The 19,637-nt window shown below is 36.3% G+C and overlaps 2 protein-coding genes across 2 annotated transcripts in view; one reads left to right on the top strand and one right to left on the bottom strand.

Moving 5' to 3' along the window:
* LOC100819389 (transformation/transcription domain-associated protein) overlaps positions 1 to 16,656 on the top strand; it is a 31,446-nt gene extending 14,790 nt beyond the window's left edge. The window contains exons 14-35 of the mRNA XM_006573494.4: positions 39 to 1,031; positions 1,122 to 1,457; positions 2,192 to 2,447; positions 2,541 to 2,763; positions 2,852 to 3,239; positions 4,773 to 4,922; positions 5,000 to 5,221; positions 5,320 to 5,541; positions 6,448 to 7,098; positions 8,065 to 8,325; positions 8,410 to 8,757; positions 9,350 to 9,762; positions 9,840 to 10,269; positions 10,615 to 11,913; positions 12,281 to 12,541; positions 12,633 to 12,923; positions 13,006 to 13,485; positions 14,010 to 14,441; positions 14,616 to 14,894; positions 15,067 to 15,615; positions 15,741 to 15,950; positions 16,253 to 16,656. Coding sequence (XP_006573557.1) covers positions 39 to 1,031; positions 1,122 to 1,457; positions 2,192 to 2,447; positions 2,541 to 2,763; positions 2,852 to 3,239; positions 4,773 to 4,922; positions 5,000 to 5,221; positions 5,320 to 5,541; positions 6,448 to 7,098; positions 8,065 to 8,325; positions 8,410 to 8,757; positions 9,350 to 9,762; positions 9,840 to 10,269; positions 10,615 to 11,913; positions 12,281 to 12,541; positions 12,633 to 12,923; positions 13,006 to 13,485; positions 14,010 to 14,441; positions 14,616 to 14,894; positions 15,067 to 15,615; positions 15,741 to 15,950; positions 16,253 to 16,372 — 8,814 coding nt within the window. The 3' untranslated portion in view covers positions 16,373 to 16,656. The remainder of the gene's footprint in view (positions 1 to 38; positions 1,032 to 1,121; positions 1,458 to 2,191; positions 2,448 to 2,540; positions 2,764 to 2,851; positions 3,240 to 4,772; positions 4,923 to 4,999; positions 5,222 to 5,319; positions 5,542 to 6,447; positions 7,099 to 8,064; positions 8,326 to 8,409; positions 8,758 to 9,349; positions 9,763 to 9,839; positions 10,270 to 10,614; positions 11,914 to 12,280; positions 12,542 to 12,632; positions 12,924 to 13,005; positions 13,486 to 14,009; positions 14,442 to 14,615; positions 14,895 to 15,066; positions 15,616 to 15,740; positions 15,951 to 16,252) is intronic.
* A 665-nt stretch (positions 16,657 to 17,321) lies between these two features.
* Positions 17,322 to 19,320, bottom strand: LOC100818852 (uncharacterized). The gene is made up of 3 exons (XM_003517128.5): positions 19,118 to 19,320; positions 18,661 to 19,040; positions 17,322 to 18,101 (listed from the first exon to the last, which is right to left on the bottom strand). Exons 1-3 carry the CDS (start codon positions 19,197 to 19,199, stop codon positions 17,532 to 17,534), a joined length of 1,032 nt encoding a protein of 343 aa, XP_003517176.1. The 5' UTR covers positions 19,200 to 19,320; the 3' UTR covers positions 17,322 to 17,531.
* Between the last annotated feature and the right edge of the window lie 317 nt (positions 19,321 to 19,637).

The raw sequence follows: 19,637 nt of genomic DNA, 5'->3' as shown, positions 1-19,637 counted from the left end.
TATGTTTCTGCAATAATATATTAACACCTCAACTTCAGGCTGACTTAGGTGTAAAGACAAAGACCCAACTTATGGCTGAGAAGTCTGTTTTCAAAATTCTTTTGATGACTGTCATTGCTGCCAATGGTGAGCCAGATCTCGCAGATCCCACAGATGATTTTGTTGCCAATATGTGTCGTCATTTTGCAGTGATATTTCACATCGATTCTTCATCCAGCAATGTATCAGCAGCTGCACTTGGGGGTTCATCACTCTCTAATAGTGTTCATGTAGGTTCTAGGCTAAAAAGCAATGCTTGTTCAAATTTGAAGGAGCTGGACCCTCTAATATTCTTGGATGCTTTAGTTGACGTACTAGCAGATGAAAACAGGCTCCATGCCAAAGCTGCTCTTGGTGCTTTAAATGTGTTTGCAGAAACACTTGTATTTCTAGCTCGTTCAAAACATACTGACTTCATAATGTCCCGAGGGCCAGGTACACCTATGATTGTCTCTAGTCCATCAATGAATCCTGTATATTCTCCGCCCCCTAGTGTTCGTGTTCCTGTATTTGAACAACTGTTGCCCCGTCTTCTGCATTGTTGCTATGGGCTTACGTGGCAAGCACAGATGGGTGGCGTCATGGGACTTGGTGCTTTGGTCGGAAAGGTCACTGTTGAGACTCTTTGCCTTTTTCAAGTAAGAATTGTGCGTGGTCTAATATATGTCCTTAAAAAGCTTCCCATATATGCTAGCAAGGAGCAGGAGGAGACAAGTCAAGTGCTCACTCAAGTTCTTCGAGTGGTAAATAATGCTGATGAAGCTAACAGTGAGGCACGCAAACAGAGCTTTCAAGGAGTAGTTGATTTTCTTGCTCAAGAGTTGTTCAACCAGAATGCATCTATTATTGTGAGAAAGAATGTACAATCATGCTTGGCACTTTTAGCTAGTAGGACTGGTAGTGAGGTGTCTGAATTACTAGAGCCATTGTATCAGCCTTTTCTCCAGCCTCTTATTGTGCGATCACTCAAGTTAAAGACTGTTGATCAGCAGGTACATTTTCTTATTTCCTGATGACATTTTATTCGATCTTTCTTTGAGCATTTATCCATTTACTAGTTTACTTGGTTATATCTTGTGTAGGTTGGAACAGTTACAGCATTGAATTTTTGTCTAGCATTGAGGCCACCTCTTCTCAAGTTGACTCCAGAGTTGGTTAATTTCCTGCAAGAAGCCTTGCAAATAGCAGAGTCTGACGATAATGCGTGGGTTGCTAAGTTTATCAACCCCAAAGTGATGACATCGTTGACTAAACTTCGAACAGCTTGCATTGAGTTGCTTTGTACGGCAATGGCATGGGCTGATTTTAAAACCCCAAATCACTCTGAGCTGCGTGCCAAGATTGTTTCAATGTTTTTCAAGTCTTTAACCTGTCGGACTCCAGAAATTGTTGCTGTTGCAAAGGAGGGCCTGCGACAGGTAGTTAGCTTGTATGATGTATAGTTTCTGCTCCTTCGTTGGCTTGATCACAATTTATGTGCAGATATATCCCTAATGAATTGTACACACATCTGTTGTTTGATAGAGTTTTGAAGTCTTAATGCCTATCTTGTCCATCGTCATTTGTTCCTGATCATAGTTATCAAGATAGTGGAGCAGCCAAACCCAAAAGTACTATAACTGGATAGCGGATCCCAGGATGGCTGCTATATTGAATATTTTCAATACAAGTTAAATAATTTATACTACACAAGTACACATGCTAGGAAATAAATAAAAAGATCCCAAAATTAAAAGCATATTCATAATTAACATTCAAATGTTATAGTCGGATCTAGTTCATAACTAAGGAAATAGTGTAGAGAATTTAAGAATTTGTTTATTCCCTTATTCTCATGAATCTATGGGACTATAGATGCTAAAGATAGGGCTTTCACCAGAATTATAGGAGAGACTTTCCTCTTCCAATTCTAGGAATAGAGAACTCTCCTTTTTCAAATCTGATGGTTGTCTTCTTTCCTTCATCCATTCCCCCATATTCCTGCCTATCTCATTATTTCTTATATTATTCTGGTGGAAGTGTTAAAAAAAACAAATAATTTGTTTACATGATCTTATCTTTTCTGTATTTTTGCTTTAGTTTTGCGTGCATGCTTTTAATAGACATGGAATTACTTTTTAACCTCATTTACATCTGTCACCCTGCCACCTAGGTTATTAATCAAAGGATGCCCAAAGAACTTCTACAAAGCAGCCTTAGACCTATATTGGTCAATTTGGCACACACAAAAAATCTCAGCATGCCTCTTCTGCTTGGTCTAGCCCGCCTGCTCGAACTGTTATCCAATTGGTTTAATGTTACCTTGGGTGGAAAACTTCTAGAGCATTTAAAGAGGTGGCTGGAGCCTGAAAAGTTGGCACAGAGTCAGAAGTCATGGAAGGCTGGTGAAGAACCAAAGATTGCTGCAGGTTTTACATCTATGGTTTAACCTATTAATGCAAGTGTCTAATGCAACTTCCTTAGATCATACTTGCACTGATATGTCTTCTCTATTCTTGTAGCTATAATTGAGCTTTTTCACTTGCTTCCTCCTGCTGCCTCAAAGTTCCTTGATGAACTTGTAACCTTGACTATTGATTTAGAAGGAGCTCTTCCCCCAGGACAAGTATATAGTGAAATCAACAGTCCATATCGCCTTCCACTTACAAAGTTTTTAAATCGATATGCACCCCTTGCTGTTGATTATTTTCTTGCTCGATTAAGTGAACCAAAGTATTTCAGGCGGTGAGTTTTGAACTGCTGAGCTTTAATTATATACCTAGTAAGGTTGGATGCTGACATTGTTTCTTTTTCATGTTTGCTGTAAATTTAGTTTCATGTATATAATTCGTTCAGAAGCTGGCCAGCCATTAAGAGATGAACTTGCAAAATCACCGCAAAAGATACTTGCAAGTGCATTCTCTGAATTTCCGCTCAAATCTGATGTGACAGTGGCTCCTGCATCCACAAGTACACATACTAGTTTATTAGGCGAAGAAAGTGTTGTTGCTCCATCAACTGATGCTTCTAATCCACCGGCTCCTCCCAATGCAACATCTGATGCTTACTTTCAGGGGCTAGCACTTATAAAAACCCTGGTCAAATTAATCCCTGGTTGGTTACAAAGTAATCGTAGTGTGTTTGATACATTAGTACTTGTTTGGAAGTCACCTGCAAGAATATCCCGATTGCAAAAAGAACAGGAGCTGAACCTAGTGCAAGTATGTATAATCAAGCTCAATGTTGTTAGTGCTGTATCATCATTGTGGATTTGGGATTTTTTTTTTGATTCCTTGTTTCTATTATTGAATGATTGCCTATATAATTTCATGGCATGCTAATTGTGTTCTTTGCTTTTGATCTCGACAGTTTTTATCTTAGTATAATTGCAAGCGTGTAGAATAATAGGGGTTATGGGCTCTGGATTCTCAATTGTTGGAGTCCAGCTGTTCATTGACATCTTTAGCATTGCAGATGCTGGTCATGCCGGCACATTTTTATTTGACAAACAACAATAAGCATTTGCTGAATTCTTCAATAGCGATTTGTTTTTAATGCTTCATACCTTATGATTATTTTTCAGCAATTTCCCCGTGGACATGGATCCAGATTTGTGATGATTTGAGAAATAGATCGATTTGGAAGAGGGATTAATTACTCATATTCAGCTCTAAAATCTCATCCTCTTAATGCTATTTTCTGTCAATTTACTTATCTGTTGTGAGAGTATTGTAAACAGGAAAAATTATCCAACTGTCGTTGGGTAGTTAGCACTTATAGTTGGTGAGGTTAGTTATGCCAGCTGTCACTATGACAGCTGAGCCTTCAAATACACTGATGTAAGCTATTGTTACCCTTGGTGAATGAAATCTAAATCCATTTTCTCTGTTTTCTTTGAGTTTCTCAGAACTTCAAAATGGTATTACAGAGCTCGGTGAGATCAGTAAATGGCTGAAAATAAGTCTCTTCCCACCTCTTCCACTCCCCCAACCTTCTCTCACACCTTTCTGAAAAATTAGATGATAAGAATTTTCTTTTGTGGAGGCAGCAAGTTGAACGTGTCATCAAATCTCATTGTCTTCAATGATTTGTTGCAAATCCGGCGATTCCTCCTGTTTCAGTCGCCAACTTTCAAAGTTGTGTTTTTTAAGGCATCTATTAACCCTTGTTGGCATTGCTTTAATGTTAAAACATATATGGAGAAGTTGCCACTTCATTGCAGTCTACCTTACAGTTAATTTTTGTAGATTAAACATTTGCTTCCTTGACCGATTTGTTTGTATTGATTTTTTTGGTTTCTTTACTAGATATCTTCTCTTTGGACTTTATGTTGTGCATTAACTATACGATGCCATTATTTAAAATTTAGGCCACATTATTTAGTAGTGAGAAGCTCATTCTTCCTAGCGAACAATCTAAGGCTAAGTTACATTTGAAGTCATTTTCATTTTATATTGTGTGGTTCTACCACTGCAACTGCACGCTTACTATATCGATTAGAAAATTTATGTGCATATGATATGCATTATTTACTTAAAGTTTTCCCATTTATAACTTTTACTCCTATCATTATCTCTATTACTGCTTTGTTTTCTGTTATCAAATAGTATTCATGGTATTTTAAATTTTTTACTTTGTTCAAATGCTGATTTTAGTATATTTTAAATTTAAATAATTTTAACTGTACATTATTAAATTGTCTTGCTTTTCAAGTGGCTGGTTAACTTGTTTTGATGGTCATTATGGAATTGCAGGTTAAAGAAAGCAAATGGCTTGTCAAATGCTTCCTTAATTACTTGAGACATGACAAAAACGAAGTGAATGTTCTCTTTGATATACTTACCATATTCTTATTTCATAGTCGGATTGACTATACATTCCTGAAGGAGTTTTACATTATTGAGGTACTTCATTATTGGATTTGAAATTCCTGTTGAGATTTTGGTTCATTCTTATATTTTATTATGTTGATGCCTTTTAGGTGGCAGAAGGTTATCCACCAAGCATGAAAAAGGCTCTTCTATTGCATTTTCTCAGCCTTTTCCAATCAAAACAACTTGGTCATGACCATTTGGTGATTGTGATGCAAATGCTCATTCTTCCAATGCTTGCACATGCCTTTCAAAATGGTCAAAGTTGGGAAGTTGTTGATCCTTCTATAATAAAAACAATTGTTGATAAACTTCTTGATCCTCCAGAGGAGGTATATAAATTAAAAAATCTTCATGATTCAGTTTTTTTTTTGATATAGCTTTGTAAGCTCTTCTATGTCTCTCAATGCATTCTGTCCCTCTTCTGTAGGTTTCTGCTGAGTATGATGAGCCTTTAAGAATAGAACTACTGCAGCTTGCCACTTTGCTTCTTAAATATCTTCAAAATGATCTTGTCCATCATAGGAAGGAACTGATAAAGTTTGGGTGGAATCATCTTAAGCGTGAAGACACTGCAAGCAAACAATGGGCATTTGTGAATGTTTGCCATTTCTTGGAGGCATATCAAGCCCCAGAAAAAATAATACTCCAGGTATGGAAACATCGACTTCTTTTAAAATGTTCCTTATTCATATCTTGTAAACATGAACAGGTGAGAAATTGAAAGTAAATGAGAGAAAGTAGTGAAAAATGTGAAAGGAGAGAGTTATGTATTTGTATTGAGAGAATTTTGATCTGAAAACTACGATCGGTGTCTCTACATGCTGGGAACACCTATTTGTAGAGATCATAACAGGATTCGTATAACAAAGTTAGTTTTAGATGTGAGACTGCTACCATGGAATTTAACATCTCTTGAACAGTCTTTTAACAACTCTAACAGCCTGTCAATCTAACAGAATTTGCTACAATTAATGCATGTGACAAAATATACCAACTAATAGACGATTAAGTAACTAACACAATTAATGTGTGATAGAATATACAAAATGCAGCATGCCACACATACTCTAACACCACTCCAGTTGTCATCTAAATGATTGAGTGAAATATATAAATGTAAGGTGGTATAGTGCTTGGATGCTTTCTTGCAAAATATGGCTAATCTGTTTACCATTTAAACATGTTTGACAAATAATAGACATTTAGATTTGAACATGTTTTGACAAATATCTTTCATGTTTTGCTCTTGAAGGCACTGGATTTTATGGCATGTAATCATCTCCAGTTTCTTTCCCTTTTTATGGATCTGTTTTCCATAGAAATTGGATATAGTCTTGTGCTTCTAAGGGTGCTTTTTTGGGATTTAAGGAGCTTTCAAGTCAAAACTAGATGCGTAACAGATTTCTTACAGAGCCTAGCTAATGGGAGTTGTTTTTGGCTTTATCTGAAATATGAATGTACTTTGAAATACTGTCTTTATTTTGTATCTAACTGAATCTCACTGGCAAAAATAATGTGTGTATATCTGTACCCTGACACTGATTTGCAACTGCAGGTTTTTGTTGCTCTTCTCAGGACCTGCCAACCGGAAAATAAAATGTTGGTCAAGCAGGCTCTTGACATTCTAATGCCAGCACTGCCTCGACGTTTGCCCCTTGGTGATTCTCGGATGCCAATATGGATAAGATATACCAAGAAAATCCTTGTTGAAGAAGGTCATTCAATTCCGAATCTTATTCACATATTCCAACTTATTGTCCGCCATTCCGATCTCTTCTACAGCTGCAGAGCACAGTTTGTTCCTCAGATGGTGAATTCTCTTAGTCGCCTTGGATTGCCTTATAATACCACAGCAGAGAACAGACGTCTTGCCATTGAACTTGCTGGATTAGTTGTTAACTGGGAGAGGCAAAGACAAAGTGAGATGAAAGTTGTTACTGATTCTGATGCACCTAACCAAATCAATGACGTCTTTAATCCTAGCTCGGCTGATTCTAAGCGATCTGTCGATGGGTCTACATTTCCTGAAGATGCAACTAAGCGAGTAAAAGCAGAGCCTGGTCTGCATTCCCTATGTGGTGTCATGTCACCAGGTGGTCCTTCATCAATCACTAACATTGAAACCCCTGGATCTGCCAGTCAACCTGATGAAGAATTTAAACCAAATGCTGCAATGGAGGAAATGATTATCAATTTTCTTATCAGAGTGAGGCTTACTTCTAACCTGCTTTTTTACATTTCCATGGTGATGATGCTATTTGGCTACCTCAGCAAAAAATTTTACATTTATGAAAACACTATATCCAATATTTGATGTTGTGGATGTTTAAATCATGGTTGCTTTCCCTAATGCTTGTAAACTTACAGTTTGAATTTGATGATGTTGGTACTTGCATGGCCATACTATCTTTTATTCTAAAAATGATTTATAGTTTGTGCAGCTCTTATCTGCCATCCTTATGCATTAATGGTTTAAAGGGTATTGTGTCAATATTCACTTGCCTAATCTCTCAGACACTTCTAAGTAGTAGCTGCATGGAAAACAAATATTTTTAGTTGCATTTTATAAGTTTATTTTTTTTTCTTAAACTTTTATGCCAATAAAAATTAGATACCATGATAGTTAGATAAGTTGGTTTATAGATTTTTTGTGGTTGGGATCCTAGTTTAGATACAGATCTATGGCTGCCTAATTCTTGCACTAAAGCGTGTATTCAGACACCATAGCTCCGCACATAATGACTCTAGGATGTAAATACAATAGTACCACTTGTACTGATATTACTACTATAGATAATATATTCATATTTTTGCCGATAAAAAAAAACATTTAATGATGTTTGCAATGACTCGTGCTCATTTTTAAAATATGTATTATGATATTCTCGTTATAAAAGATTTTTTTTGTTACTTTTAGATTAATTTTATATGTTATATTATAACTGTGTCGTGTCCTAATTGATTTTTAAAATTTTACCAAATCCTTGTGTCCTGTGTCATATTTGTGCTTCATAGTCACCTGCCCTTTGAGGTCTAGAGATGACAAGTATGATGCTGAGGCAAAAGTATGATTGCTTGTTGAAAAGATTCACAATGTATACTCAACAACCCCTTCTAGAACATTCCGTTTCTGTGGATCTTATTGATTATTGTCTCTGATTTTTGGGATTAGGTTGCTCTAGTCATAGAGCCAAAGGACAAAGAAGCAAGTGCCATGTACAAACAAGCTTTGGAGCTACTGTCACAAGCTTTGGAAGTGTGGCCAAATGCAAATGTAAAATTTAATTATTTGGAAAAACTTCTGAGCAGTATACAGCCGTCTCAAGCAAAGGATCCATCCACTGCACTGGCACAGGGTTTAGATGTCATGAACAAAGTTTTAGAGAAACAACCTCACTTGTTCATAAGAAATAACATTAACCAGATTTCTCAAGTAGGCCTATCGTTACCTTTTGTTTTATTTATTTATTTACTCAATGATTCAATTTTTATATTGGGTAATTGTTTTTCCTCCCAGATTCTTGAACCATGTTTCAAGCATAAACTTTTAGATGCTGGCAAATCTTTTTGCTCACTGTTGAAGATGATTTTTGTTGCTTTTCCTCAAGAAGCAACTACCACGCCTGCTGATGTTAAGTTGTTGCACCAGAAGCTTGATGATTTGATACAGAAGCATGTTACCACTGTCACAGCTCCTCAAACGTCTAGTGATGATAATAATGCTAGTTCAATTAGTTTCCTATTGCTTGTCATAAAAACCTTGACAGAGGTACAAAGGAACTTTGTTGATCCTTTAATTTTGGTTCGCATTCTTCAACGGCTGCAACGTGATATGGGTTCATCGGCAGGCTCTCATTTAAGACAAGTATGCTGGTTTTCCTTCTGAATTATTATTTTTTTTATTGAAGTCTAGGATTAAAATGAATTTTCTATTAAAATAAAAATTATAGTAGAAACAAAAAGAATTAGAGTTAGAATTTAGAGGAAAAATATGCATGATAAATCAGTCAACACATGCATGCATTAAAATCATGTTCATTATTAGTTTTAAAAATATCATTTTTCTAATCAGTACTATTCACCTTAGTCAGTTAAGGATAATGACACTGGCTATAGATGTGCTTAATTTTAACCAGAGTGAAGTAGTTAAGTGTTTATGTCAGTTCCTATATTTCTTTTTTGGATACATGCCAATTTCTATTTATATCTTCCATATATTCTGCTTGAAAATAAAATTCCATGGTGTAATTTAGTAACACCTACCAAGCAGGCATTCCCTGTGCCTTTTTTTTAGTCTGAATCTGGTATACTATATCTATCCAGGCCATTCTAGTTTGATTAACATATCTTGTCTTATTGATTGTTATTTGTTTTTGGTTAAAATCTGTAACAATTATGCTTGATTTATTTCTCTGTTTCTAATCTTTTTTACTTAATAAATTTTCCTACATTATTAGGGCCAGAGAACAGATCCAGATTCAGCAGTCACATCTTCTCGTCAAGGTGCTGATGTTGGAGCAGTTATTTCAAATCTAAAATCGATTTTGAAACTTATCACTGATAGAGTGATGGTTGTTACCGACTGCAAGCGATCTGTATCCCAAATATTGAATGCTTTACTCTCAGAGAAAGGAATTGATGCTAGTGTACTTCTTTGCATACTTGATGTGGTTAAAGGTTGGATTGAAGATGACTTCTGTAAACAAGGAACTTCAGTCACACAGAGTTCCTTTCTTTCTCCTAAGGAGATAGTTTCTTTTCTTCATAAGCTGTCACAAGTTGATAAACAAAACTTCATACCCGTTGCTCTCGAAGAGTGGGACAGGAAATATCTTGAACTTCTTTATGGGATTTGTGCAGATTCAAATAAGTAAGTTATTCATTTTAAGTTTGTCTGTGTTATGCTTGAATTGTATTCTGTCTTGATTATTTTTAAATGATTTCCAGATATCCTTTACCCTTGCGTCAAGATGTTTTCCAGAAGGTGGAAAGGCTATTTATGCTTGGTTTACGAGCCAGAGATCCTGAAGTTAGGATGAAATTTTTCTCTCTCTATCATGAGTCTCTCGGGAAAACTCTTTTTACCAGACTTCAATTTATTATCCAAAATCAAGACTGGGGGGCATTGAGTGATGTTTTCTGGCTTAAACAAGGCCTTGATCTTCTCCTGGCAATATTAGTTGAGGATAAGCCTATTACACTAGCTCCAAATTCTGCCAGGGTTCAACCACTTTTGGTTTCAAGTTCTATTCTGGAATTATCTGGGATGCCACACAAGGTTAATGATGTATCTGAAGGATCTGATGATGCTCCACTAACGTTTGAGGCCCTTGTGCTTAAGCATGCACAGTTTCTTAACAGCACGAGCAAACTCCAGGTAAACTAAATGTTTAATGTCTAAGGTTTTAAGTACTAATTGTCTGTCATAGTTAAGGTTGTAAATCTTTAGTTTTATTGCCTTGGTTATTTTATTACATAATGAAGGTCCAAGATATAGTAGCGGCACAGTACTATGTGGAAATTTTCTTATATTTTAAAGTGAAGAACGTTGTTTAAATGATGAAATCTTTTGTTTTTTGGCATTTTACTTCGGATTTGTCAAATTGAAGAGGACTACAGTCCTATCACCATTTTCTGTGACACCCTTTGTAAATTTGTAACTATCTGTTGTGCAATTATCGACAAATATTTTACAGTCTCTCAATGATAAAAATTCTTCCAGGTGGCTGATCTATTAATTCCATTGAGAGAGTTAGCCCACACAGATGCTAATGTTGCATACCATTTGTGGGTACTGGTATTTCCAATTGTCTGGGTTACATTGAATAAAGACGAACAAGTAACACTTGCTAAACCAATGATTAATCTTTTGTCTAAAGATTACCATAAGAGGCAGCAAGCCAACAGACCAAATGTTGTGCAAGCTCTATTAGAAGGGCTTCAGTTGAGCCATCCTCAACCCAGAATGCCAAGTGAGCTCATTAAATATATTGGGAAAACATATAATGCATGGCACATTGCACTGGCTTTGCTGGAAAGTCATGTTATGTTGTTCCCGAATGATTCCAAATGCTCTGAGTCTCTGGCCGAGCTCTATCGTTTGCTCAATGAAGAGGATATGAGATGTGGGTTGTGGAAGAAGAGATCAGTCACTGCCGAAACCCGGGCTGGGCTTTCTCTTGTTCAGCATGGTTACTGGCACCGTGCCCAAAGCCTGTTCTATCAAGCCATGGTGAAGGCAACTCAAGGAACATACAATAACACTGTACCCAAGGCTGAGATGTGTCTATGGGAGGAGCAATGGTTATACTGTGCCAGTCAACTTAGTCAATGGGATGCACTAGCTGACTTTGGCAAGAGTGTTGAGAATTATGAAATTCTGCTTGACAGTCTTTGGAAACTTCCTGACTGGACGTATATGAAGGAGCACGTCATTCCCAAGGCTCAAGTGGAAGAAACTCCAAAGCTTCGTCTAATTCAAGCATACTTTGCTCTTCATGATAAAAATACAAATGGAGTGGGTGATGCTGAGAATATGGTAGGTAAAGGTGTTGATCTTGCTCTGGAACAATGGTGGCAGCTGCCTGAAATGTCTGTTCATTCCAGAATTCCTCTCCTGCAGCAATTCCAACAAATAGTTGAAGTTCAAGAGTCAGCTAGGATTCTAATGGACATTTCCAATGGAAATAAACTCTCTGGAAATTCGGTGGTTGGTGTGCAAGGAAACCTTTATGCCGATCTGAAGGACATTCTTGAGACGTGGAGACTAAGAACTCCAAATGAATGGGATAATATGTCTGTTTGGTATGATTTGCTGCAGTGGAGGAATGAAATGTACAACTCTGTCATAGACGCTTTCAAAGATTTTGGCACCACAAATTCAGCACTTCATCATCTTGGTTACCGTGACAAAGCATGGACTGTCAACAGGCTTGCTCACATTGCTCGTAAGCAAGGCCTTTTTGATGTTTGTGTCACCATACTTGAAAAATTATATGGCCATTCAACCATGGAAGTGCAGGTATGATAACCACTTCTGTTGTAGTTAGAGGATTCTTTGCTTTTATCATTATGTCAGTATCTATACATTTTGAATTATATATGGGTCTATTCTTCGGGGTGGGATTTACATGCATTGTATTGATAATTGTTCTGATAATTTTTTGACCTTATCATCATATGTCAAGTTCTGTTTTATTTCTGGAGTATGTGTCCATATTGGTGCATACATAGGAATTCTTAACAATTACATTTGCATATATATATGCATAGCATTAGTATACCTGTTTTATTTCCGGAGTATGTGTCCATATTTGACTACAGTGAACTCTGATATTTGAGAACTTGTGTAGACTTTATCTGATCTGCTCTTTTTGATGTATTTACAGGAAGCATTTGTTAAGATAACTGAACAGGCAAAGGCATACCTAGAAAATAAGGGAGAACTTACAAATGGTATTAATCTGATCAACAGCACTAATCTAGAGTATTTTCCTGCAAAGCACAAGGCTGAAATTTTCCGTCTGAAAGGGGATTTCTTGTTAAAATTGAATGATTCTGAGGCTGCTAATCTTAACTATTCAAATGCTATTAGTCTTTTCAAAAACTTGCCTAAAGGATGGATAAGCTGGGGAAACTACTGTGATATGGTAACTACTCATATCTGTTTTTCATGTTACTTTCTATGACCATTAAGTATTAACTTGAGCTTTGTACTTATCTGTCATCTACTTCAAATAGGCTTACAGAGAAACTCAGGATGAGATTTGGTTGGAATATGCTGTCAGCTGCTTATTGCAAGGTATAAAATTTGGTGTGTCCAATTCAAGAAGCCATCTTGCTCGTGTGCTTTATCTTCTTAGCTTCGATACTCCTAATGAGCCTGTTGGAAGGTCATTTGATAAGTACTATGAACAAGTACCACACTGGGTTTGGCTTTCTTGGATTCCACAGCTCTTACTCTCCCTGCAGAGGACAGAAGCTCCTCACTGTAAACTTGTTCTTTTGAAGATTGCAACATTGTATCCTCAGGTGATGTTTGCATAATTGCATTTGTTCATTGGAAATGTTTTTTAGATCCTAAATTATCTTACTTTCTTCTCCTGAATTTCAGGCTCTGTATTATTGGTTGCGCACATACTTGCTGGAACGACGTGATGTTGCCAATAAATCTGAACTTGGTAGAATAGCAATGGCTCAACAAAGAACTCAACAAAGTGTTTCTGGTACTACTAGTGTTGGTTCTCTTGGTGGGTTGTCTGATGGAAATTCAAGAGTACAAGGTCCAGGTGGCAGTAACTTGCCATCTGATATTCAAGTTCACCAAGGCTCCCAGCCAGGTGGAATTGGATCTCATGATGGTGGAAACTCACATGGGCAAGAACCCGAAAGGTCTACAATTGCAGAAAGCAGCATACACAATGGAAATGACCAACCTTTGCAGCAAGTTTCTGGAAATGAAGGTGGTCAAAATACTTTAAGACGTCCTGGTGCTTTAGGATTTGTGGCTTCAGCTGCCAGTGCTTTTGAGGCTGCAAAAGATATAATGGAGGCTCTTAGGGGAAAGCATGCTAATTTGGCCAGTGAACTCGAGGTGATTTTCTTTCAGGGGTTTAAGTTTAATTTGCTTTGTTTAACAGTAATGCTATGCAACCTCACCATCTCCCAACCTTTCTCCCGATTGCATGTGTGAAAGAGTTCTGCACTTGGTCTCAAAATCAAACTAAATTATTGCTGCTAGCACTTAGGAATTAGGACAAACAATGGGATAACTGTATACATTTATTGATTGGAGCTATGAATCAATTATCAATGTAGCAAATTTGACATGAAGGGAAACACTGAACAAAGGCACATGAAGAACTGTAGATATTTGATATAAACTTGGATATGTAGCAAAATTTTCTACTTTTGGTATTTCCTGGAAGCTCATCTTTCATGTTGTTTGCATAATGTTTCTGTGGATTGAACTAGCAGTCTAGCACCGAATTAAAATGATTTGCTCATCATACCTGTTATGTTGTGAATTGTGCCAATGTATCTGAAAATAACATCTGGTTCATGTGTTGCCTAAACTACAAGATACTTGGATGATTATGACAACATTTTATTTTGCAGACCCTGTTAACAGAAATTGGTTCAAGGTTTGTCACTCTTCCCGAAGAGAGACTTTTGGCAGTGGTTAATGCTTTGCTCCACCGCTGCTACAAATATCCAACAGCTACAACTGCAGAAGTTCCTCAGTCTCTCAAGAAAGAGCTCTCGGGTGTTTGTAGGGCTTGCTTTTCTGCTGATGCTGTAAATAAGCATGTTGATTTTGTAAGGGAGTACAAACAGGATTTTGAACGTGATCTTGATCCAGAAAGCACTGCTACTTTCCCATCCACTTTGTCTCAACTGACTGAGCGGTTGAAACACTGGAAAAATGTTCTTCAAAGCAATGTTGAGGATAGGTTTCCAGCAGTATTAAAGTTGGAAGAAGAAAGCAAGGTATTGCGGGACTTCCACGTTATTGATGTTGAAGTTCCAGGGCAATATTTCACTGATCAGGTGACTGCTTCTGGTTTTATTTTCAAACAATGTCAAAAGCCTTATATATATATATATATATATATATATATATATATATATATATATATATATATATATATATATAAAACCTCAAGTTGACCTGGGGAGTATTTGGTGCATCCCATACTCATTCTTTGTTTTATTTTCTTGCAGGAAATTGCACCAGATCATACCGTGAAGTTGGATAGGGTTGCTGCTGATATTCCAATTGTGCAGAGGCATGGGAGCAGTTTTCGGCGCTTGACTCTAATTGGCTCTGATGGTTCCCAACGCCATTTTATTGTCCAGACATCTTTGACTCCCAATGCTAGAAGTGATGAACGCATACTGCAGCTTTTCCGTGTGATGAACCAAATGTTTGAGAAGCACAAGGAATCAAGACGCCGTCACATATGCATTCACACACCGATAATTATTCCTGTTTGGTCCCAGGTTAGTTAAATTAATTTTCCCTGTACATTTTTTTCTTTTTTTCACTTCTATTTCTTTTAGAGAGATAGACTCATGGTCTTGATTGCAATCAAGACTACCATGACTGCAAATGAAACCTTTACCTACTTAAAAGTATATTTTAATAATCCTACTTGAATTTTTGCATGGACAGGTTCGCATGGTAGAAGATGATTTGATGTATAGCACTTTCCTTGAGGTCTATGAGAATCATTGTGCTAGGAATGACCGTGAGGCAGATCTTCCAATAACCTATTTCAAGGAGCAATTGAACCAAGCTATATCAGGCCAAATATCACCAGAAGCTGTTGTGGATCTCCGTCTGCAAGCCTATAATGAAATAACAAAAAATCTTGTTAATGACAACATCTTTTCACAGTATATGTACAAAACTCTACCTAGTGGCAACCATAGTTGGGCTTTCAAGAAGCAATTCGCCATCCAGTTAGCCCTTTCAAGTTTCATGTCCTTCATGCTACAAATTGGTGGGAGGTCCCCGAATAAGATTTTGTTTGCAAAGAACACTGGAAAAATATTTCAAACTGATTTTCACCCTGCGTATGATGCAAATGGATTGATTGAGTTTAATGAGCCTGTCCCATTTAGGCTGACAAGGAATATGCAAGCCTTCTTCTCCCATGGAGTGGAAGGCCTTATCGTATCTTCAATGTGTGCAGCTGCACAGGCTGTGGCTTCACCTAAAGTGAGAACTGAGAATACATACATACATAACAGAAACTTGAATGCTTTTCAATATCAATATCTTGATTTTAATTCATGTCATGCAAGATCACCAATTGATTCGTTCTTAAATTACTGGTATTGCAGCAAAGCCAGCACCTATGGCATCATCTAGCAATGTTTTTCCGTGATGAGCTACTGTCTTGGTCTTGGAGAAGACCGCTTGGGATGCCCATTGCCTCTATGGCTGCAGGTGGTACTATGAGCCCTGTTGACTTCAAACAGAAAGTTATCACAAATGTGGAACATGTTATTACAAGGGTTAAGGGAATTGCTCCTCAGAATTTTTCTGAAGAGGTGAGCAACTAACAAAATTGCGTGCCCTTATCAATTTTCTGAAATTATTTATCCTTTGCTTTAATTTATTTGGAAATTCTACAATCAGGTTTCCTTTCTAATAGTATTTGATAGATGAAATGTAACAAATTTCTTAGTATATGATGGGTTAGTAAAAATAAAGCAATCCATTTTTATCCTTTGGACAAGTTTATGGATGCTCTTTAATAAGTACCAAGACAAAGGGGAAGAAAAGGGGATCACATGGTATATTGTATGCTGCTATTTCAATATTTAGTATTTACGTTTGTTTTTTTATACAGGAGGAAAACGTTATGGATCCACCACAACCTGTGCAGAGGGGTGTTACTGAGTTGGTTGAAGCTGCCTTGAACCCAAGAAACTTGTGCATGATGGATCCAACGTGGCATCCCTGGTTCTAAGTTCTGATTCTTGAGAAGTATGTAGCAGGACCGTAAATATGTGTGTACATATTCCAGCTACTAATTGTGTTGAAACCCAATTGTAAATCATTATATTGGGTTTCATTTATCTTCTATAGGCTATAGAGCGATTCACCGTAGAGTATTAGCCACAAGAACATGACCCGGTAGGTACCCATTTTAATATTACGTGGTCGTTGTTTTGTACAAGTGATCCGCGGGTTATTTAACGCGGTTCGACGCGTGTACATCTGTAAATCATGAGTAGAAGACGATTTTTAAAATTTGTGCAGAATTAACCTGTTACTTCTATTATTTAACTCAATAGATAACTACAACAGTTGCCCCCCAACGGTAGGGATTTTATCCATCAAATGAAAAACTATATTTCTATAACAAATGAAAGTAAAAAAAATAAACACTGATTATTAAAATAATATTTGTTACATTAGAATATAACTAAACACTCAAATTGATTCCTAAGATTGTATGAATTTTTTTTTGAAAGGAAAAGATTGTATGAATTGAATATTATAGTCCATGGGGTTTTAAAATCTTTTTAATAGGGCATGATTTTTAATTAGTCTTTCCTTTTTATTCTTATATACAAAATATTAGTGAAATATTAAATGAAAAAAGGACTAAAATGAATATACAAAATCAGAAATAAAAGGTTTTTGAAAATCTTGGAAACTAAAATTGCTCGATCCATTCAATCTAAATATCAAGAATGAAACTATACAAAAAATTAATACTTAGTTTTTTTATAAAGAAAAAAGAAAAAATATTTTGTAGAACGTAGAATTCTTGTTTTAACCAAGTCTTAGAGTATTTGACAGTATCTTTTTTAGCCATCTTACAATATTTGTTAGAAAGATCCTCATTATATCCTATGAAATTAATTATCCATTTAATTCGGTGAATTAAGTTGAATTTAAAATGCGAAGCATTTAGGTACAAAATAATTTCATAAGAATGCAATCAGTTTTACATGGACGTTTGATCACTAAATTGTGGTCCGTCGTTTTCCATTTATTTTAACAAAAAAAACAAAGAATCTACCAGTGAACTACGTCGAGACCAAAAGAAACAAAACAAGAACTTAAATGACAATTATTGGAGAAGCATTCATGAATATGCCAAAAAGTCCATCTAGGAATCACAAAACAGATTTTCCCTCCTCTTCCTCATAAAAGCGCAAGTGTTTCCCTTTTGGAGTTGGCAATCCTTTCAAACGCAATATGTTAGATGAAGAATCACTCTCACCAAAGTTTTCTTCCACCTCTTCTTTCACAATCTCATCATCACTGTTGTAAGCAAATCTTGTGTGCTTTCCTTCAAATTTTGGAGCTATCCTTTCATTCATGCTAATGTTGTTCAACCCTTCACACAATTCATCAAGCAGCAACCCTCCATCATTTTCTTCTTTTTCTTCTTCAACATTTTCAGAATAACAACCTTCTTCATCTTCAGCTATTTCCTCATCATCTTCATCATGGGTGCTTGCATTGACCTGCATTGACCAGATAGAACTCATAGAAGCATCATCATCTTCTATGAAGCAGCTCCTAATTTCCCTTTCAGCTTGTACTACTTCCTCATAACTCAGCTCAGAGAAACATTCTTCTGATGCATTCGAAAGTTGAGATTTCTCTGAGAAGTCAAATAAAAGGGATCTGCTTATCACACTCTTTTCAGATTCAGAACCATCAAATACATGATTCACCACCTGCCACCAAAAGTTATGACACAACATTAATTAAAAATTTGATGATATTATGTCATGACGCATAAAATTTAAAAAGATAAACTATAAAATTACCTTGTTTTCAACTTGTTTCTTATTTTTAAGGATTTGTGGAAGAAACACTATATATATATATATATATATATTTTTTTTTTTTTTATTTTTTTTTGGTTTCTTTATTTCTTATACAAGCATTTAAAACTAAAAAAAAAAGATTAAAAAATGTTTCAGAATTATAAATTAAGAGTGAAAACAAGAAACGAAAACAGAAATAAACATGGGGTGGAGTGAAAAAAAAAAGTTCTTATGCATTCCTGCATAAGAATTCAATATACTCTTTTAAAAAAAAAAAATGGGTTTCATTAAACAATTCAATACATGTTTGACTCAGATTATTTAAAAATGATGACCTTTTTTTTTCGTGTGTTATTTTAAAATGAAGCTATAATTTCTTTGAAAATAATTCCAACCAAACACGTCCTAGTTCGTTGTCAAAAGAACACGTTGTTAGGCATTATCCATTGGTAAAGAATCGACAAACCTGAGGAATTAGTGGTTGTTGGAGAACAACAGAAGGGGTGGTAACCGAAGCCAAACCAGAAAGATTCTGAATTTGAGGCGTATTCACGGGCATTGGTGCAACAAGTTCCGTGCTTTCAAGCGAGAACTTGGAAAGTTCAATCTCCTCTTCCACTTTAAGCAAAAGGGTCTTCACTTGACCCCTCAGCAAGGCTTCCCCAGACCCTGGCGTGTTCTTTATTCTGCTTCCTCTCTGCTTCGCCAATGGGGTACCAAGAATTACCCCATTCGCAAGTCCCACGATTGGGGAATCATTTGTTATGTCTATTAGTGCGGATTGGTCTTGTTGTTGCACCCTTGATTTTGACTTTGATGCGTTCTTTTCAGAATCTTCAATCTTTCCTGCAAAAAGACAAATGAATGATGTTATTTAAGGTGAGTTTGGAGAAAGAAAAATTGAAGAAGAGAAAATTACTCACTGGAAACTGTGATGAGGGCATCATTGGAAGCAGACAAAGCCTGTGATCTTGTTACTCTTCTGGTGGATGATGGGGTCTCCATTGAAAATCGGATGCAAAGATAACCTAATAATTCCAAAAGGTGAATGTTTTGCTCAGAAAAAGATTGAACGAATTGCAGAGAACAACGTTGTGGGGTTTATAAAAGACGGTGAATATGATCGTTGACGCTTACGCGTTTTTACTAAAACCTTTCTGAAAAGGAAGTAGCCGTTAGTTTCTGCTTTTTGAATTCTGGGCCCTTTTTTTGTGGGCTAATGTGAGGTCTCGCATGGGTTATGGACTTATGGCGTTGTAGTTTTCTAAACGTTGTGCCTGTTCACTTAAGAATTCTGGAGAAAATTGCTTAACAAAATAAAAGGAAAAATCATTTAACAGTTAAGCATTGTGAATGATTCGATCACTGTCAATCAATGAAGCTTTTTTTTTTTATTTTTACTTATTTTTTATTGAATGATAGTCTAATATAATTTTTATAGTG

The sequence above is a fragment of the Glycine max genome, chromosome 1 (genome assembly GCF_000004515.6).
Source record: "Glycine max cultivar Williams 82 chromosome 1, Glycine_max_v4.0, whole genome shotgun sequence".
In the NCBI taxonomy this organism is placed as follows: Eukaryota; Viridiplantae; Streptophyta; class Magnoliopsida; order Fabales; family Fabaceae; genus Glycine; species Glycine max.
This window is presented reverse-complemented; position numbering and strand designations above follow the sequence as displayed.

Bases quoted from the DNA above. Each gene is read 5' to 3' on its own strand.
- LOC100818852 (XM_003517128.5), bottom strand. From the start codon at position 19,199: ATGGAGACCCCATCATCCACCAGAAGAGTAACAAGATCACAGGCTTTG. The intron at 19,041-19,117 runs GTGAGTAATTTT...GTCTTTTTGCAG, and splicing joins TGCCCTCATCACAGTTTCCA to GAAAGATTGAAGATTCTGAA. The intron at 18,102-18,660 runs GTTTGTCGATTC...TTTTGGTGGCAG, and splicing joins AACAACCACTAATTCCTCAG to GTGGTGAATCATGTATTTGA.